The sequence below is a fragment of the Scyliorhinus torazame genome, chromosome 9, assembly GCF_047496885.1.
Source record: "Scyliorhinus torazame isolate Kashiwa2021f chromosome 9, sScyTor2.1, whole genome shotgun sequence".
In the NCBI taxonomy this organism is placed as follows: domain Eukaryota; kingdom Metazoa; phylum Chordata; class Chondrichthyes; order Carcharhiniformes; family Scyliorhinidae; genus Scyliorhinus; species Scyliorhinus torazame.
In genome coordinates, this window is record NC_092715.1 from 75,637,585 (window position 1) to 75,651,335 (window position 13,751).

General features: G+C 45.4%; 1 protein-coding gene across 2 annotated transcripts in view; it reads right to left on the reverse strand.

Moving 5' to 3' along the window:
* Positions 1-13,751, reverse strand: part of rad17 (RAD17 checkpoint clamp loader component) — a 77,649-nt gene that overhangs the window by 15,062 nt on the left and 48,836 nt on the right. For both annotated transcript variants that reach the window (XM_072516171.1, XM_072516170.1), the window contains exons 10-11: positions 9,857-9,968; positions 9,192-9,386 (exon numbers count right to left, since the gene is read on the reverse strand). In XM_072516171.1, coding sequence (XP_072372272.1) covers positions 9,192-9,386; positions 9,857-9,968 — 307 coding nt within the window. The remainder of the gene's footprint in view (positions 1-9,191; positions 9,387-9,856; positions 9,969-13,751) is intronic.

Genomic DNA, 13,751 nt, shown 5'->3' on the forward strand with positions numbered 1-13,751 from the left:
CGACGGCGCCTGTCCCTCCAACCAGAATGGCGGGATTACACACCAGGGGCGGGATTCACCCATCCCGGGCAGAGTGTCCACGCTGTCGTAAACGCCGTCGCGTTTTACGACAGCGTGAACTGGCCGCTGCCAGGAGTAATTCTGGCCCCTACACTGCTCCAGCTGCCGATTCTGGCACGAACTGGGCACCACGGAAACCGCGCATGCGCAGTGGCGCCGGTGCCAACGCGCGCATGCGCTGTGGCCTCCTTCAATGCGCTGGCCCTGACGCAACATGCGCAGGGGTACAGGGGCCGGCGCGGAAGAAAAGAGGCCGGTGGACAGAGAGGCCGGCCCGCCGATCGGTAGGCCCCGATCGAGGGCCAGGCCGCATCGGAGGCCTCCCCGGGATCAGAGCCCCCCTCCCCCTCACAGGCTGCCACCTGACCCTTCCATGCAGAGTTTGCGCCGGCTGCGAGGTGTGGACGGCGCCGGCGGAATCAGCGTTTTCACTATGACCGCTTGGCCCACCCCGGCCGAGAATCGGCAGGCCGGCCGCGTAGAGCGGCCCGCAATCGGCGCCGTGCCAACCATGCCGGCGCCAATGGTGCCAATTCTCCGCAGAGCGTGCCGGCGTCAGGGCGGCGTGGCCCAGTCGCGGGGTTTCTCCGGCCCGGCCCCGGGCTGAGAGAATCCCGCCCCAGATTCTGCACTTTGAACTTCATTAATCATGCATAGGCAAGATTGCCCCAATTCCCCCGGATCTCCGAGTGGGCCACGAGCTAATTCGTCTGCCCACTCTCAGCTGACAGGTTCGAAGATCCCAGCGTCATATTTAAATACCAGCCCAGCACACTCATATTACTCTCTCCAGCCCACCTGTCTTCACCAGACCGTGCAGCATGTCAGCAACCCAGAGGGAAAACGCTAGCAGCCTCAAGAGGTGTTAAGTGTATTCCTCGATTCAATGACGCACCCGCACCACACCGAGCCCATCACTTGTGAGACGCCCATGTTTCACTTGGACCTCTACCCAATGCCTCCGGAGTCTTCATCCCCTTCCAGTACACAATGTGGTATCCCTCTGACCCCCTGGTTTGTGAGTTTTCCATACAGGCTTGTTGGGGTCCAGCTTCCCTCTCCTAGGTCTTCCCTCGGTCTTCCATTGTTCATCTTTTTCACACACCTCCTTGCTCCTCTACGTGCCATTGTCAGCCTTCGCCCCACTCTTTGCATAGCCCTCGTTCCACATTGCCCCCCTTGTCTCTGCCATCAAACCCGCAGGCGGGGTTGGGAGAATTCAGTCATTTTCTTTGACTCCACCACAAACTCAATCTTTGCCCCAATTTAATCTCCCATCCCTGTTCATCATCTCAGCCTGATCTGGATTGTTCATACTCTTGACGTCCTATTCTCCCCAAGACGAGTTTCTAACCCAGCTCATGCAAGACATTACTGCCCAGATCCTATTCTGCACCAAGTTACACTCACTCACCCATCACTTTGCCTTTTCGAATTTACAATTGGCTCCTGGACCCCAATTTAATGTTCTAATCTTTGATAGAGTCATCCAGACTCGAAACGTTAGCTCCCTGCTCGCTCTCCACAGATGCTGTCAGACCTGCCAAGATCGCCGAGTATTTTCTGTTTTGGTTCTTAGTGTTGCATTCAAACTCCTTCATGGCCTTGCCCCTCCCAACTTGAATCTCCAGAAAATCTTTCCAGAATTTGCTGCTCCTCTAACTGTGGCCACTTCTGCATCCCCACTCTCTCATCCTAGCATTGAAGTCTGTGCTTTCTTCCATCTGGGCCCCATGATCCGGATTTCGATTCCTCAATCCCTCTGCCTCTCAACAATCTCTCCCTCCTCCTTAAAGGACAATTCTTTGATCAAGTTTTTGGGATCTAGCCTAATATTTGCTTCTTTGATTCAGTATCCATTTCCAATTATAATTCAGTGAAGCAACTCTGGATGTTTTTCTGCTGTATTAATGCAGTTTTGAAAAGATTATGTGAAAATAATCAAATTTTTCCATCAAACACCACCACCTACTGGTGAAACATGGAAAAGTGCAAAGGGTCTCATCCCACATACCAGAAAAATGTTTAGACTCAGAAAATTCTAGAAATATATAGCAGACTCATTAGGTCACCAAATAAGACAAGATAGGAACCAAAGAAAAAATGCTGGAAAATCTCAGTAGGTCTGGTAGCATCTGTAGAGAGAGAAAAGAGCTAACATTGCGAGTTCAGATGACCCTTTGTCAAAGCTTTGTATTATTGTGATCGGTCTTGATGAGTACAAGATGAAAAGCTTTGACAGCATGTCTATTTTTGTTTAAGCAAAAGTCAGAAGAAATTGATTGAGCTATTAAGGAAAAATGTCCAAGAGCATTTTAGCTGATGCCATTAAAACATTTCTCCAAACAATTAAAAGTTTCAAAATCCCAGTTAAAATGGATTTGAAGGTGGTACAGGTTATGCTTAACAAATCAGGGAGACAAATATGTTAGTGAATGACCATGAATCACTTGAGATTTCATAAAACATTTGGCAGATTCCTATACGTCAGGCGTCACAAATAGGAATGCATTACAGGAAGCAAATTATTGAGATAAATTGTAAACAGAATTGGTAATAGGAAGTGAAAGCAATAAACAGAGCAAAGGCCATCAATTCCAACAACATTTTCACAGTGGTTTTGAAGAACTGCAGGCTCTAAATTTGTGGAAGATACCAAATTGGGAAGGATAGTCAATACCGAGGACAGTAACAAACTACAGGAGGACATTAATAAACCTGCTGAACAGGCTAATAATTTATTATTTGGAAGATGCAAGTCTAGGTGGGGGAGAGGAGGCAAAAGGGATCTTGGATTCCAAATACATCAATCAAAGTTGTGCTGCAGGTTAACAAAGCCATAAGAAAAGCAAACCAAGTACAATGCTTTATTTGTAGAGGGATACAACTGAAAAGTTACGGAAATTATGCTAAACCTGTATCAAACCTTGGTTAAACCAAAGTACTGTCTGCAGTTCTGATTGCCATATTACAAAAAGACTGTACAGAAGCACCAGAGAGGGCAGAGAAGATTTAACAGGGATGATATAAGAATTGTCTGGGTATATACACCAGGAAAAGATTGACAGGCTTGGACTCTTCCCCCTTGAAAAGGAACGGCTGAAAGATGACGGAATAGAGATATTTAAAGTCATGAAAGGTTTTAGTAGAGTTGGTGGAGTGAATGATTCCTCTTATGGGGATGAGCTTAGCTAGAGACCACCAATATAACATGGTTACCAAGAAATCCAATAGGGAAATTCAGAATGTACTACTTTATCCAAAGAGTGGTACGAATATGGAGCTTGCTACCACAGAGAGTGGTTGGAGAAAACAGCATAGATGTATTTAAGGGGAAACGAGACAAACATTTAAGGTAGAAGGGAATTGATGGTACAATTGTAGATTTCGATAAGGAAAATGGGATGAGGCTTAAGTGAATCAATAGTTCGGCATGAACTAGTTGGGCCGAATGACCCGTTTCTCTGTTGTATATCCTATGTAGTCCTCTTGATGTCAAGTCATCATTTGACGGGGTATGGCATCAAGGAGCCTCAGTAAAAGTGAAGTCAGCGGGGTGTCAAGTGAAAATCCTCCAATGGCTGGTGTTAAAACTGGCACAAAGGATGATATACCTAGTCCTATATTAATAGGAGATATTTTCTATTGTTGAGGAGATTCGTTAAACATGCCAAACGACTGGTTTTCCTGTACTCTTTTTAAATAAGATTGCTGGAAGAAATTTACATGCAAGTATGCAAATGGCCAATCAGCTGCAAGAAATCTATTTGAAATATAATTGCTCATAAATAAATGCAGAAAGAACGTGAGGGGGGTTAGGAGGTCCGGTCACGAGGTCAAGGGTGCTTGCGCATCTTAAAAGTTTGAAAGCCGTTGTAGCAATGCTGCAGGATACTCACTTGAGGGTGAAGGACCAGATGAGACTTAAAAAGGGCTGGGCTAGCCAAGTGTTTCACTCCGGATTTGATGGAAGGGCTCGAGGGGTAGCGGTAACGGTCAGCAAAAGAGTACACTTCCAGATGGAGAAGGTGGTGGCAGATCAGGGGGGTAGATATGTGATTGTGACAGGGGCGCTGGAGGGGAGATTAGTGGTGCTGTTAAGTGTATGCGGTCCCAATTGGAAAGGGAGGGGGGGGGGGGGGGGGGGGGGGGAGACTGGAACTTGGTGCAGGAGCCAAGGTTGGACAGGTCACGGACACGCTCGCTAGTCCCATCAGGGGGGGGGGCAATGGCGTTGGCTGGGCTAATGGTGGAAATGGGAGGGGTGGACCCTCGGAGGTTTCTGCACCCGAGGGAACGGGAGTACTCGTTTTTCTCAGCAGTCCATAAGGTATACTTGCGGATTGATTTCTTCGTGGTGGGGAAGGCTTTGCTGGTTGGGGTTAAGAGGTCGGAATACTTGGCAATTGCAGTGTCAGATCATGCTCCGCATTGGGTGGATATGATACTGGAGAAGGGGGCAGCGCAGAGGCTGGGTTGGAAATTAGATGTGGGACTTTTGGGGGAAGGGTTCGGTGACAAAATTGAAAAGGTAATTGAGGAATATGTAGGTTTCAATTGTACGAGTGAGGTGTCGAAGGCGGTCGTCTGGGAGGCTCTGAAGGCGGTGGTGAGGGGTGAGGTAATTTTGTTTAAGGCCAGGGTGGACAAAGAGGAGAGGTTGGGGCGGCAGATGGTAATAGATGAGATGTTGGAGGTAGATCGGAGTTATGCAGAAGATGGGGACCCAGCAAAGCTGGAAAAGAGGAAGGAACTACAGACGAGCTTTGACCGACTATCTACCAGGAAGGCGGTGCGCCAATGGAGACGAGCAAGGGGTGCAGGTTACGAACATGGAGATTAGCAGGTCAGCTCTGGAGGGAGGCAGTGGTAAGGGAAATTGTTCAGGTGAGGGATAGGGCAGGGAAGTTGGTGGTGTCTCCGGATCTGATTAACAAGGTTTTTGAGGAATTTTATGAGACGTTGTACAGGTCAGAGCCACCTGGGGGAGACTGTGAGATGCAGGAATTTCTAGATGGGTTGGAGTACCCGAGATTAGCGAAGGGGGACAGGGCTACATTAGAAGGAGCGATAGTGGAGCAGGAGATAAGGGATGCAATTGGGAGGATGCAGTCAGGGAAGGTGGCAGGGCCAGATGGGTTTCCGGTGGAATATTATAAACAATTCAAGGATAAGCTGGCACCCCTGATGGTGATGTTTGAAGAGGCGATAGGGAAGGGGGTGTTGCCACAAACTTTGGGGCAGGCATCGACTTCCCTGTTGCGAAAAAAATAAGGATCCGACAGAGTGTGGGTCGTATAGGCCCATATCACTTCTGAATGGGGACGCAAAAGTATTGGCGAAGGTACTGGCGGGTAGGCTGGAGGAGAGCTTCCCGAAGGTGATAGGTGAAGATCAGACGTGGTTCGTGAGAGGGAGGCAGCTCTTTTCAAACATTAGAAGGGTTGAACGTCGTTATGGCACCGGCAGAGGGGAAGAAAACAGAGGTGGTTGTGACATTGGACGCTGAGAAGGCGTTTGACCGGGTAGAATGGGGGTACTTGATGGCAGTTCTGGAGCGGTTTGGGATTGGACCAAGATTTGTGAACTGAGTAAAGCTACTATATAAGGAGCCGAGGGCGAGTGTCCGCACAAACAACATCAGCTCGAGATACTTTTCTCTCCACCTTGGGACTAGGCAGGGATGTCCTGTGTCCCCCCTGCTGTTTGCACTCACGATTGAGCCGTTGGCCATCACATTAAGAAGTTCAGGGGGTATGGAAAGGAATAGTGCCGGGGGGGGGGGGGGGGGGGGGGGGGGGGGGGAGAGGAGATAGAGCATAGGGTGTCCTTATCTGCCGATGATTTGCTGTTATATGTGTCGGAACCGAGTGTGTCGAAAGGGGGAATATTGGAGCTGCTTTGAGTATTTGGGTCTTTCTCAGGGTACAAACTAAATCCAGATAAGAGTGAGTATTTTGTGGTGTCTCGGCCAGGGTTGGGGGCAGGGGTGGGGGGGCTGCCATTCCGTAGGGCAGGGACTCACTTTAGGTACCTGGTGGTGCAGGTTGCCCGGGAGTGGGGGGGGCTCCGCAGGTACAACATTTCTAGTTTGGTGGGGAGAGTGAAAGCTGATCTGGCAAGGTGGGATGGTCTCCCTCTGTCACTGGTGGGTCGGGTACAGGCGGTTAAAATGAACATGTTGCCGCGATTTCTGGTTATTTTTCAATGCCTGCCGATTTTCCTGCCAAAGGCTTTTGTTTAGAGAGATTGAGGGAAGGATTACTTTGTTCATATGGGGAGGGAAGGTGGCCAGAGTTAGAAAGGTGCTGCTACAGAGGGGAAGGCAGGCAGGGGGTGTGGGTCTTCCAAACCTGATGTATTACTACTGGGCGGCGAATGTGGAGAAGGTGCGGAGCTGGGTCAGAGGGGTTGATTCCCAGTGGGTCAAAATGGAGGAGAGTTTGTGCAGGGGGTCGGGATTGAAAGCACTAGCAACAGCATAGCCCTGGGGAAATACTATGGGAGTCCGGTAATATTAGCTTCATTGAGAAGTTGGAGGCAGTTTCGCCAACACTTCGGGTTGGTGGCAGGGTTAAGGGAAATGCCGATTCGGGGGAACCACAGATTTGAGCCAGGGAGGTGGATGGAAATTTTCGGAAATGGGAGGAGAATGAGATTAAGACACTAATAGATTTGTTTCTTAGGGGTCGGTTTGCAGAATTGAAGGAGCTGCAAGTGAAGTATGGGCTGGAGCAGGGGGAAACGTTTAGATACATGCAGGTTCGAGATTTTGCCAGAAAGGAGATACAGAGCTTCCCGGTGGAGCCGGCCTTCACATTGCTGGAGGAGGTGCTGACGACAGGGGGACTGGAGAAGGGGGTAGTGTCAGCGGTTTACGGAGCTATTTTGGAAGAGGATAAGGCACCACTGGAAGGGATGAAAGCAAAGTGGGAGGAAGAGTTGGGAGAGGATATGGAGGAGGGGTTCTGGTGTGAGGTGCTCCAGAGAGTGAATGCCTCCACCTCGTGCGTGAGGTTGGGGCTGATACAGCTGAAGGTGATATACAGAGCACACCTCACGAGGACGAGGATGAGCCGATTCTTTGAAGGAGTAGAAGATGTGTGTGAACGTTGCACGGGGGCTGCTAATCACGTTCATATGTTTTGGTCCTGTCCAAAGCTAGGATACTGGAAGGAGGTTTATAAGGTAATTTCTAAAGTGGTGCATGTGAAACTGGACCCGGGCCCCCGGGAGGCCATATTCAGGCCAGCCAGGGTTGGAAACGGGTGCGGAGGCAGATGTTGTAGCCTTTGCCTCGTTGGATCGCCTGAAGGCGGATCCTGATAGGTTGGAGAGCAACCTCTCCACCTTGTGCCCTGGCGTGGCGGGGGGACCTCTTGGAATTCTTGACTCTGGAGAAGGTTAAGTTTGAACTGAGGGGAAGGATGGAGGGATTCTACAATTCATGGGCATTATTCATTATGTACTTTCAAGAACTGGATAACATTGAACATTAGTGGGGGCATGTGGGTGAGGGTTGGGGGAGGGGGGCGGTGTGTGTTAATGGCGATTATGGGTGATCCCTAATTCCTTTTTGTCATTTGTTTGCGTGAACATGCGGGCTAAGGTTTGGGGAGAGGATGGGATCGTTGTTGTTGATATGGGGACTGACATATTAGTTACTGATTATTGTTGGTGGGTGTAAACTTGGGAGGAAGTGTGAAAAAGGAGGCGAATAAAAAATATTTTTAATAAATAAATAAATAAATAAATGCAGAAAATGGTGATAGAAATTTGACACAGAAATTAATGACAAGGAAAGGATATACATTCACGTAGTAATTGTACACCACTTTTGACATTACTACAAGTGGACCGCATTGTTTTATGGTCAGATAAATCAATGGGTGGCACGGTGGCAGTGGTTAGCACAGTTGCTTCACAGCTCCAGGGTCCCAGGTTCGATTCCCGGCTTGGATCACTGTCTGTGCGGAGTCTGCACGTTCTCCCTGTGTCTGCGTGGGTTTCCTCCGGATGCTCTGGTATCCTCCCACAAGTCCCGAAAGATGTGCTTGTTAGGTCATTTGGACATTGAATTCCCCCTCTGTGTACCCGAACAGGCGGAGGAATGTGGCGACTAGGGGATTTTCACAGAATCTTCATTGCGGTGTTAATGTAAACTTACTTGTGCCAATAAATACTATTTAAAAAAAATAATGCTCATGAATAGTTGATAACATACTGCTTTATATGAATAGGAGCATTATAACATGTAATGCACAATCCATTACCATGGTGAGACCATGTCTGTTTATGTTCAATTGCTTTTCAGTAAAACAGTGGATGCAATCATTGCTGTTTAGGCTTAAGGTCAGAAGCTGGACTTTGTTTGCATTTTGGTGTAAGAGTGATTTAAGAAGAATGAGGTTTATGCCTCAAATCAATGGCTTTTGCAATCGTCACTCGAATTTCTGTCACATTTCAAAAACAATATGATGGAAAAAGGTGACAATGAGGAATATATGTGAGAAGGGATGTTTTCTGTGTTTTAAATTACTACTTTTTAAAATAAAATCATTTAAAAGTGACAAATTTATTTTATGAATGTAATTGTTGTGTTACTGGACAGTTGTTATTTTCTTTGCACACTATTCTTCAAATTGTGACATAGAAATTTCAGTGTGATAGAAACTTCAGTTTGACACAAAGTGCAAACTAATCATATTATTTTACAACCAGATAGATAAAATATTGTGTCCATCACACTTCATGCTGTTACAGATGCAAAATAATTTAGTTAGTTTTTAACTGACTCATGAAGAAACCAATTAGCCATTAACTTACCTCAGGATATGCCTACATAGGCCAAATAATTTTAGGAGATCCTAAAGAATACAAATCTACTTCATCAGTGAAATGAATACACTGTGCACAATAGCATAACTACACAGTTCATACACTGAAAAAAATGAATCCTTTATCAGTAACACACCAGAAAATCCTAATTCACATTCTTTTTATTACATATTAAAATTAAAACATAATTTTAGTACATTCTAAAATTTGTTGGTGACTCGATCATGAATACACTGCATACTGACCCATTCAAGCAGATCTGGAAGAAGCTGTGAAAAATTTGTTCAACTTACGTTTACAATAAATTATCTTTCCCAGAGCACGAAACAGGAAAAGAGATTGGTCCTTGCTTCCAATGGTGTTCAGGCCACCTCCCTTTTCATTTGCCTTTGAAGATTTTTCTTTATATTTTCCTCTTGAAGATGTGCCCGCTTTGATTAAAGGTTTCCCTTTATGGTTCTGTGTCTGATACTGTTCCAATGGACAACCTGATTTGTCAGAAGATTACCATGTTTGTGTGCACACAGACATATAGAGATACTGGTTATGGAATATGTTGCAGTACAAATCTGAAGAAACCATTATGCGGAAGGTAAGCAATTGAAAAAAAAGAGTATCATTATTTAATCTATTATACAGAAATGGGCAGCACGGTGGCGCAGTGGTTAGCATTGCTGCCTCATGGCGCTGAGGCCCCAGGTTCGATCCCGGCTCTGGGTCACTGTCCGTGTGGCGTTTGCACATACTCCCAGTGTTTGCACCCAAAGATGTGCAGGGTAGGCGGATTGGCCACGCTAAAGTGCCCCTTAATAGGAAATAATGAATTGGGTACTCTAAATTTATGAAAAGAAAAAAAAAGTTGGAGAACAAGGAATAACAAGGCCAGAGTGCACAGGCTTAGTTCAGCCCTCATTTTACAGTCATGCATTCTGTCACAAAGTTAATTTAACTGAATTACCTTTCACTGAAGTAAACTGGAGGCTGTTTATTGCAGTTCTGATATCTCCTGCACTGCCTTTACAGAGCATCTCCAATACAGTCTTGTCTGGAACAACAGTCTTCCCATCATTCTACATCGCAGGGTATTAAGCAAAATAATTAACTTGTTCCTATTCCTTGGATAAAAATATCTGATCTCACACACAATGGGCTGATTTCGATTTTGTAAAAAACTTGACATTGCAAATCCAAGTTCAAGGCAATGATTGTCGAGGCAGAGTAGAAAAGGATATGGAAAAAGTAATTGTAATGACATATTGACAGTTAGTGTGTAAAGCACATTCAAGTAATCACAAAAGCAGTTCTGATCAGAGATGCATATATGTTGCAGATAGATTGGTCCCACTTTTTTATTAGTATTGAAAGTTTAAGGTTTATATCTCTTGCCTCAAAGCGCAAATCTTTTAAATTTGGGATTAGGTCTATTGTTCTTCCTTGTACCTATCCCAAAGACAGAGTGACCTAATCAGGTCACACCGAGTGTTAATTTCAGTTCTAATTTTGAAGTTCTGAAATTTACACCCGGTGTGACCTGATTAGGTCACTGTAAATCCTCAGCACAATTTTACTCTGGCTCCATATCAAGAATTACATTAGTGTTTTAACTTGGTCCGGAAACTGAAAGTGAACAGTTCACTATTGCTCACAGGACATTTGCGACTAAATTATTTGTTTTCAAGTATTTATTGTACCTTCTAAAAGCATATATTATCAAGTCTGTCATGTCCATTATTTCGATATTGAACAATCGATGGAGAGTCCAATCAGTCCTATTTATGACGGGCGAGTTTCCACTTTGGATGCAACTGACGAATCTGGAACAGATCATGTCCAAAACTGTTCCTTTCCCATCACCTACCGAGTTCCCCACACACCCATTTGTATATCATTGAATCCAAAATCTCACATGAACCAGAACAAATAGGCAGCATTCTAAAATAGTTTATTCTAAAATCTTTCTTTAATATTAATTGATATATTGAAGTGTGGCATCTGGAGTTTTTTTTGTCAAACAATCTGGATAGCTGGGTTTCCTGCCCTGCCACCAAAGAGTAAGTGGCGAAATGAATCCAGAAGTTCTTCAGCCATTTAACAGTCTCAGGGACATTAGTAGGTTTGAGGCCGAATTTCTAACTCTCGCAGATTCCCGCAGATTCCCGCAGCCTCCCCCCCCCCCCACCCCCCCCCTCCCCACCCCGAGTGGCCTTTAATGACCTCAAGTAGAGCGAGGGTGGGCATGCTGCACCCCCACCCATAAAACTGTGGAAAGGTCAAGGGTGGGCAGCAGGAAGCCCACCCCAGGAAGTTTATGCAAATCCTAGAAACTAGATGATGGGCATTGGCAAGCTGTTTAATTCCACTTTCGGGCAGGTATCACTTTACAGCTTGTGCTCTCCCTTTAACTGAGTGGCAGTGATGCAAGCTGTAGTCCTACTCCTATCCCAAAATTTGGGTCCACTCAGCACATCTTGTAGATCAACCCACAGTCCCAACTTGCGTAAATCAACATCACTCCAAGAAATAAGTGTATAAATGGGTGTAGACAAACAAAGGGAGGAATTCAGGGGTCAGATAATGAGAATTCAGAACAAGCATGTTCCCATGAAGATAAAGTGTGAGACTTCCAAATCTGCAGACCTGCACGCCAAGGAACGCTCAGGATAGGATATGACAAACAAAAGTGGGGGCACGGTAGCATAGTGGTTAGCACAGTTGCTTCACAGCTCCAGGGTCCCAGATTCGATTCCCAGCTTGGGTCACTGTCTGTGTCGAGTTTGCGTGGGTTTCCTTCGGGTGCTGCGTTTTCCTCCCACAGTCCAAAATTGTGTAGGTTAGGTGGATTGGCCATGCTAAATTGCCTTTAGTGCCCAAAAGGTTGGGTTGGGTGGGGTTACTGGGATACAGGGATAGGGTGGAGGTGTGGGCTTAGGTAGGGTGCTCTTTCCAAGGGCCGTTGCAGATACGATGGACCAAATGGCCTCCTTCTGCACTGTAAATTCTATGATCTATGGTAAAAAGGAATGCTGGCGATAGATAACAAGGCCTAAATACTGCAAAAAGTCTCGAGGAGTACAGAAAGTATTGTAGTAAAATTATGAAATTGGAAAAGCCAAAAAGAGGACAAGAAAAAAAATTGGCAATTAATATCCGATGTTTTAGAAATAGGTAAAGAGTAAGGGATAAAAAAGAAAGTGCAAGGCCTAAAAACTTAGAAATGATTTATATATATCTGGAAAGTATTGACAGACTGGATCTAGTTTCTTGAGGAGGCTGAGGGGTGACCAAATAATAGGTCTTTTAAATTATTAAATTATTAAAGGTTTTGATAGGTTTCCTCTTGTGGGGAAGAGCATAACTAGATGCCACTGACATAAAATAGTCACCAAGAAATCCAACTGGGAATTCAGAAGGAACTCCCTTTCACAGAGTGCTCAGAATATGGAACGCGTTATCACAGTAAGTGGTTGAAGCAAATAGTATAGATGCATTTAAAGGAGTAGGCAATGGATGGTGAGGATGGCAGATTTAGATGAGGAAAGATGGGGAGAGACTCAGGCGGAACAAGAACACTAGCATGGACTAGTTGAGCCTAGAACGGAATCAGTGGCAATCCATTTGTGTGAGACCTCTTGGGGATGAGCGACCATTAAGGCGGAGAGTGAAGTAGCTGAATCTGAGACTATGGTCCTGAATCTTACCAAAGGAAACAACGACGATATGAGGCGCAAGTTGGCTCTGAGCGGGAATCGTTACTTAAAGGGATGATAGTGAAAAGGCAATGGCAAACATTCAAAGAGCGCATGGGGGAACAGCAACAACTGTTCATTTCTGGCTGAGGCAAAAATAAAATGTGAAATGTGGCCAAACCGTGGATTCCAAAGGAAATTAGAGATAATTTTAGATCCAAGGAAGAGGTATACAAATTGGCCAGAAAAAACTGCAGACCTGAAGACTGAGAGCAGTTTAGAATTCAGCAAAGAAGGACCAATAGATTGATTAAAAAGGGGAAAACAGGAAGAGAGTAAACTTGCAGGGAATATAAAAACTGATTGCAAAAGTTTCTATAGGTAGGTGAAGAGAAAAAAATTGGTGAAGACAAATGTGGGTCCCTTACAGTCAGAAACAGGGGTATGTATAGTAGGGGACAAAGAAAAGGCTGAGAAATTAAATACATACTTTGGTTCTGTCTTCACAAAGGAGGACACAAATCAGATACCAGAAATGTTGGGGAACGCAGGGTTTAGTGAGATGGAGGAACTGGAGTCCAATATTTGAAGAGAAACGGTGATGGGCAAATTGAAAGGATTGAAGGCTGATAAATCCCCAGGGCATCATAGTCTACATCCCAGAGTACTTAAGGAAGTGGCTTTAGAAATAGTGGATGAATTGATGTTCGTCTTCCAGGATTCTATAGACTCTGGAACAATTTCTGCAGATTGGTAGGTTGCTAATGTAACTCTGCTATTTAAAAAAGGAAGACGGAGAGAAAACAGGGAATTATAGACCAGTAAGCCTGAGGTCAGTATTGCGAAAATTTTAAAATCCATTGTCAAAGATTTTATAGCAGAGCACTTTGGAAAACAGTGGCAGGATAACAAAGAACAAAGAACAAAGAAATGTACAGCACAGGAACAGGCCCTTCGGCCCTCCAAGCCCGTGCCGACCATACTGCCCGACTAAACTACAATCTTCTACACTTCCTGGGTCCGTATCCTTCTATTCCCATCCTATTCATATATTTGTCAAGATGCCCCTTAAATGTCCCTATCGTCCCTGCTTCCACTACCTCCTCCGGTAGCGAGTTCCAGGTACCCACTACCCTCTGCGTAAAAAACTTGCCTCGTACATCTACT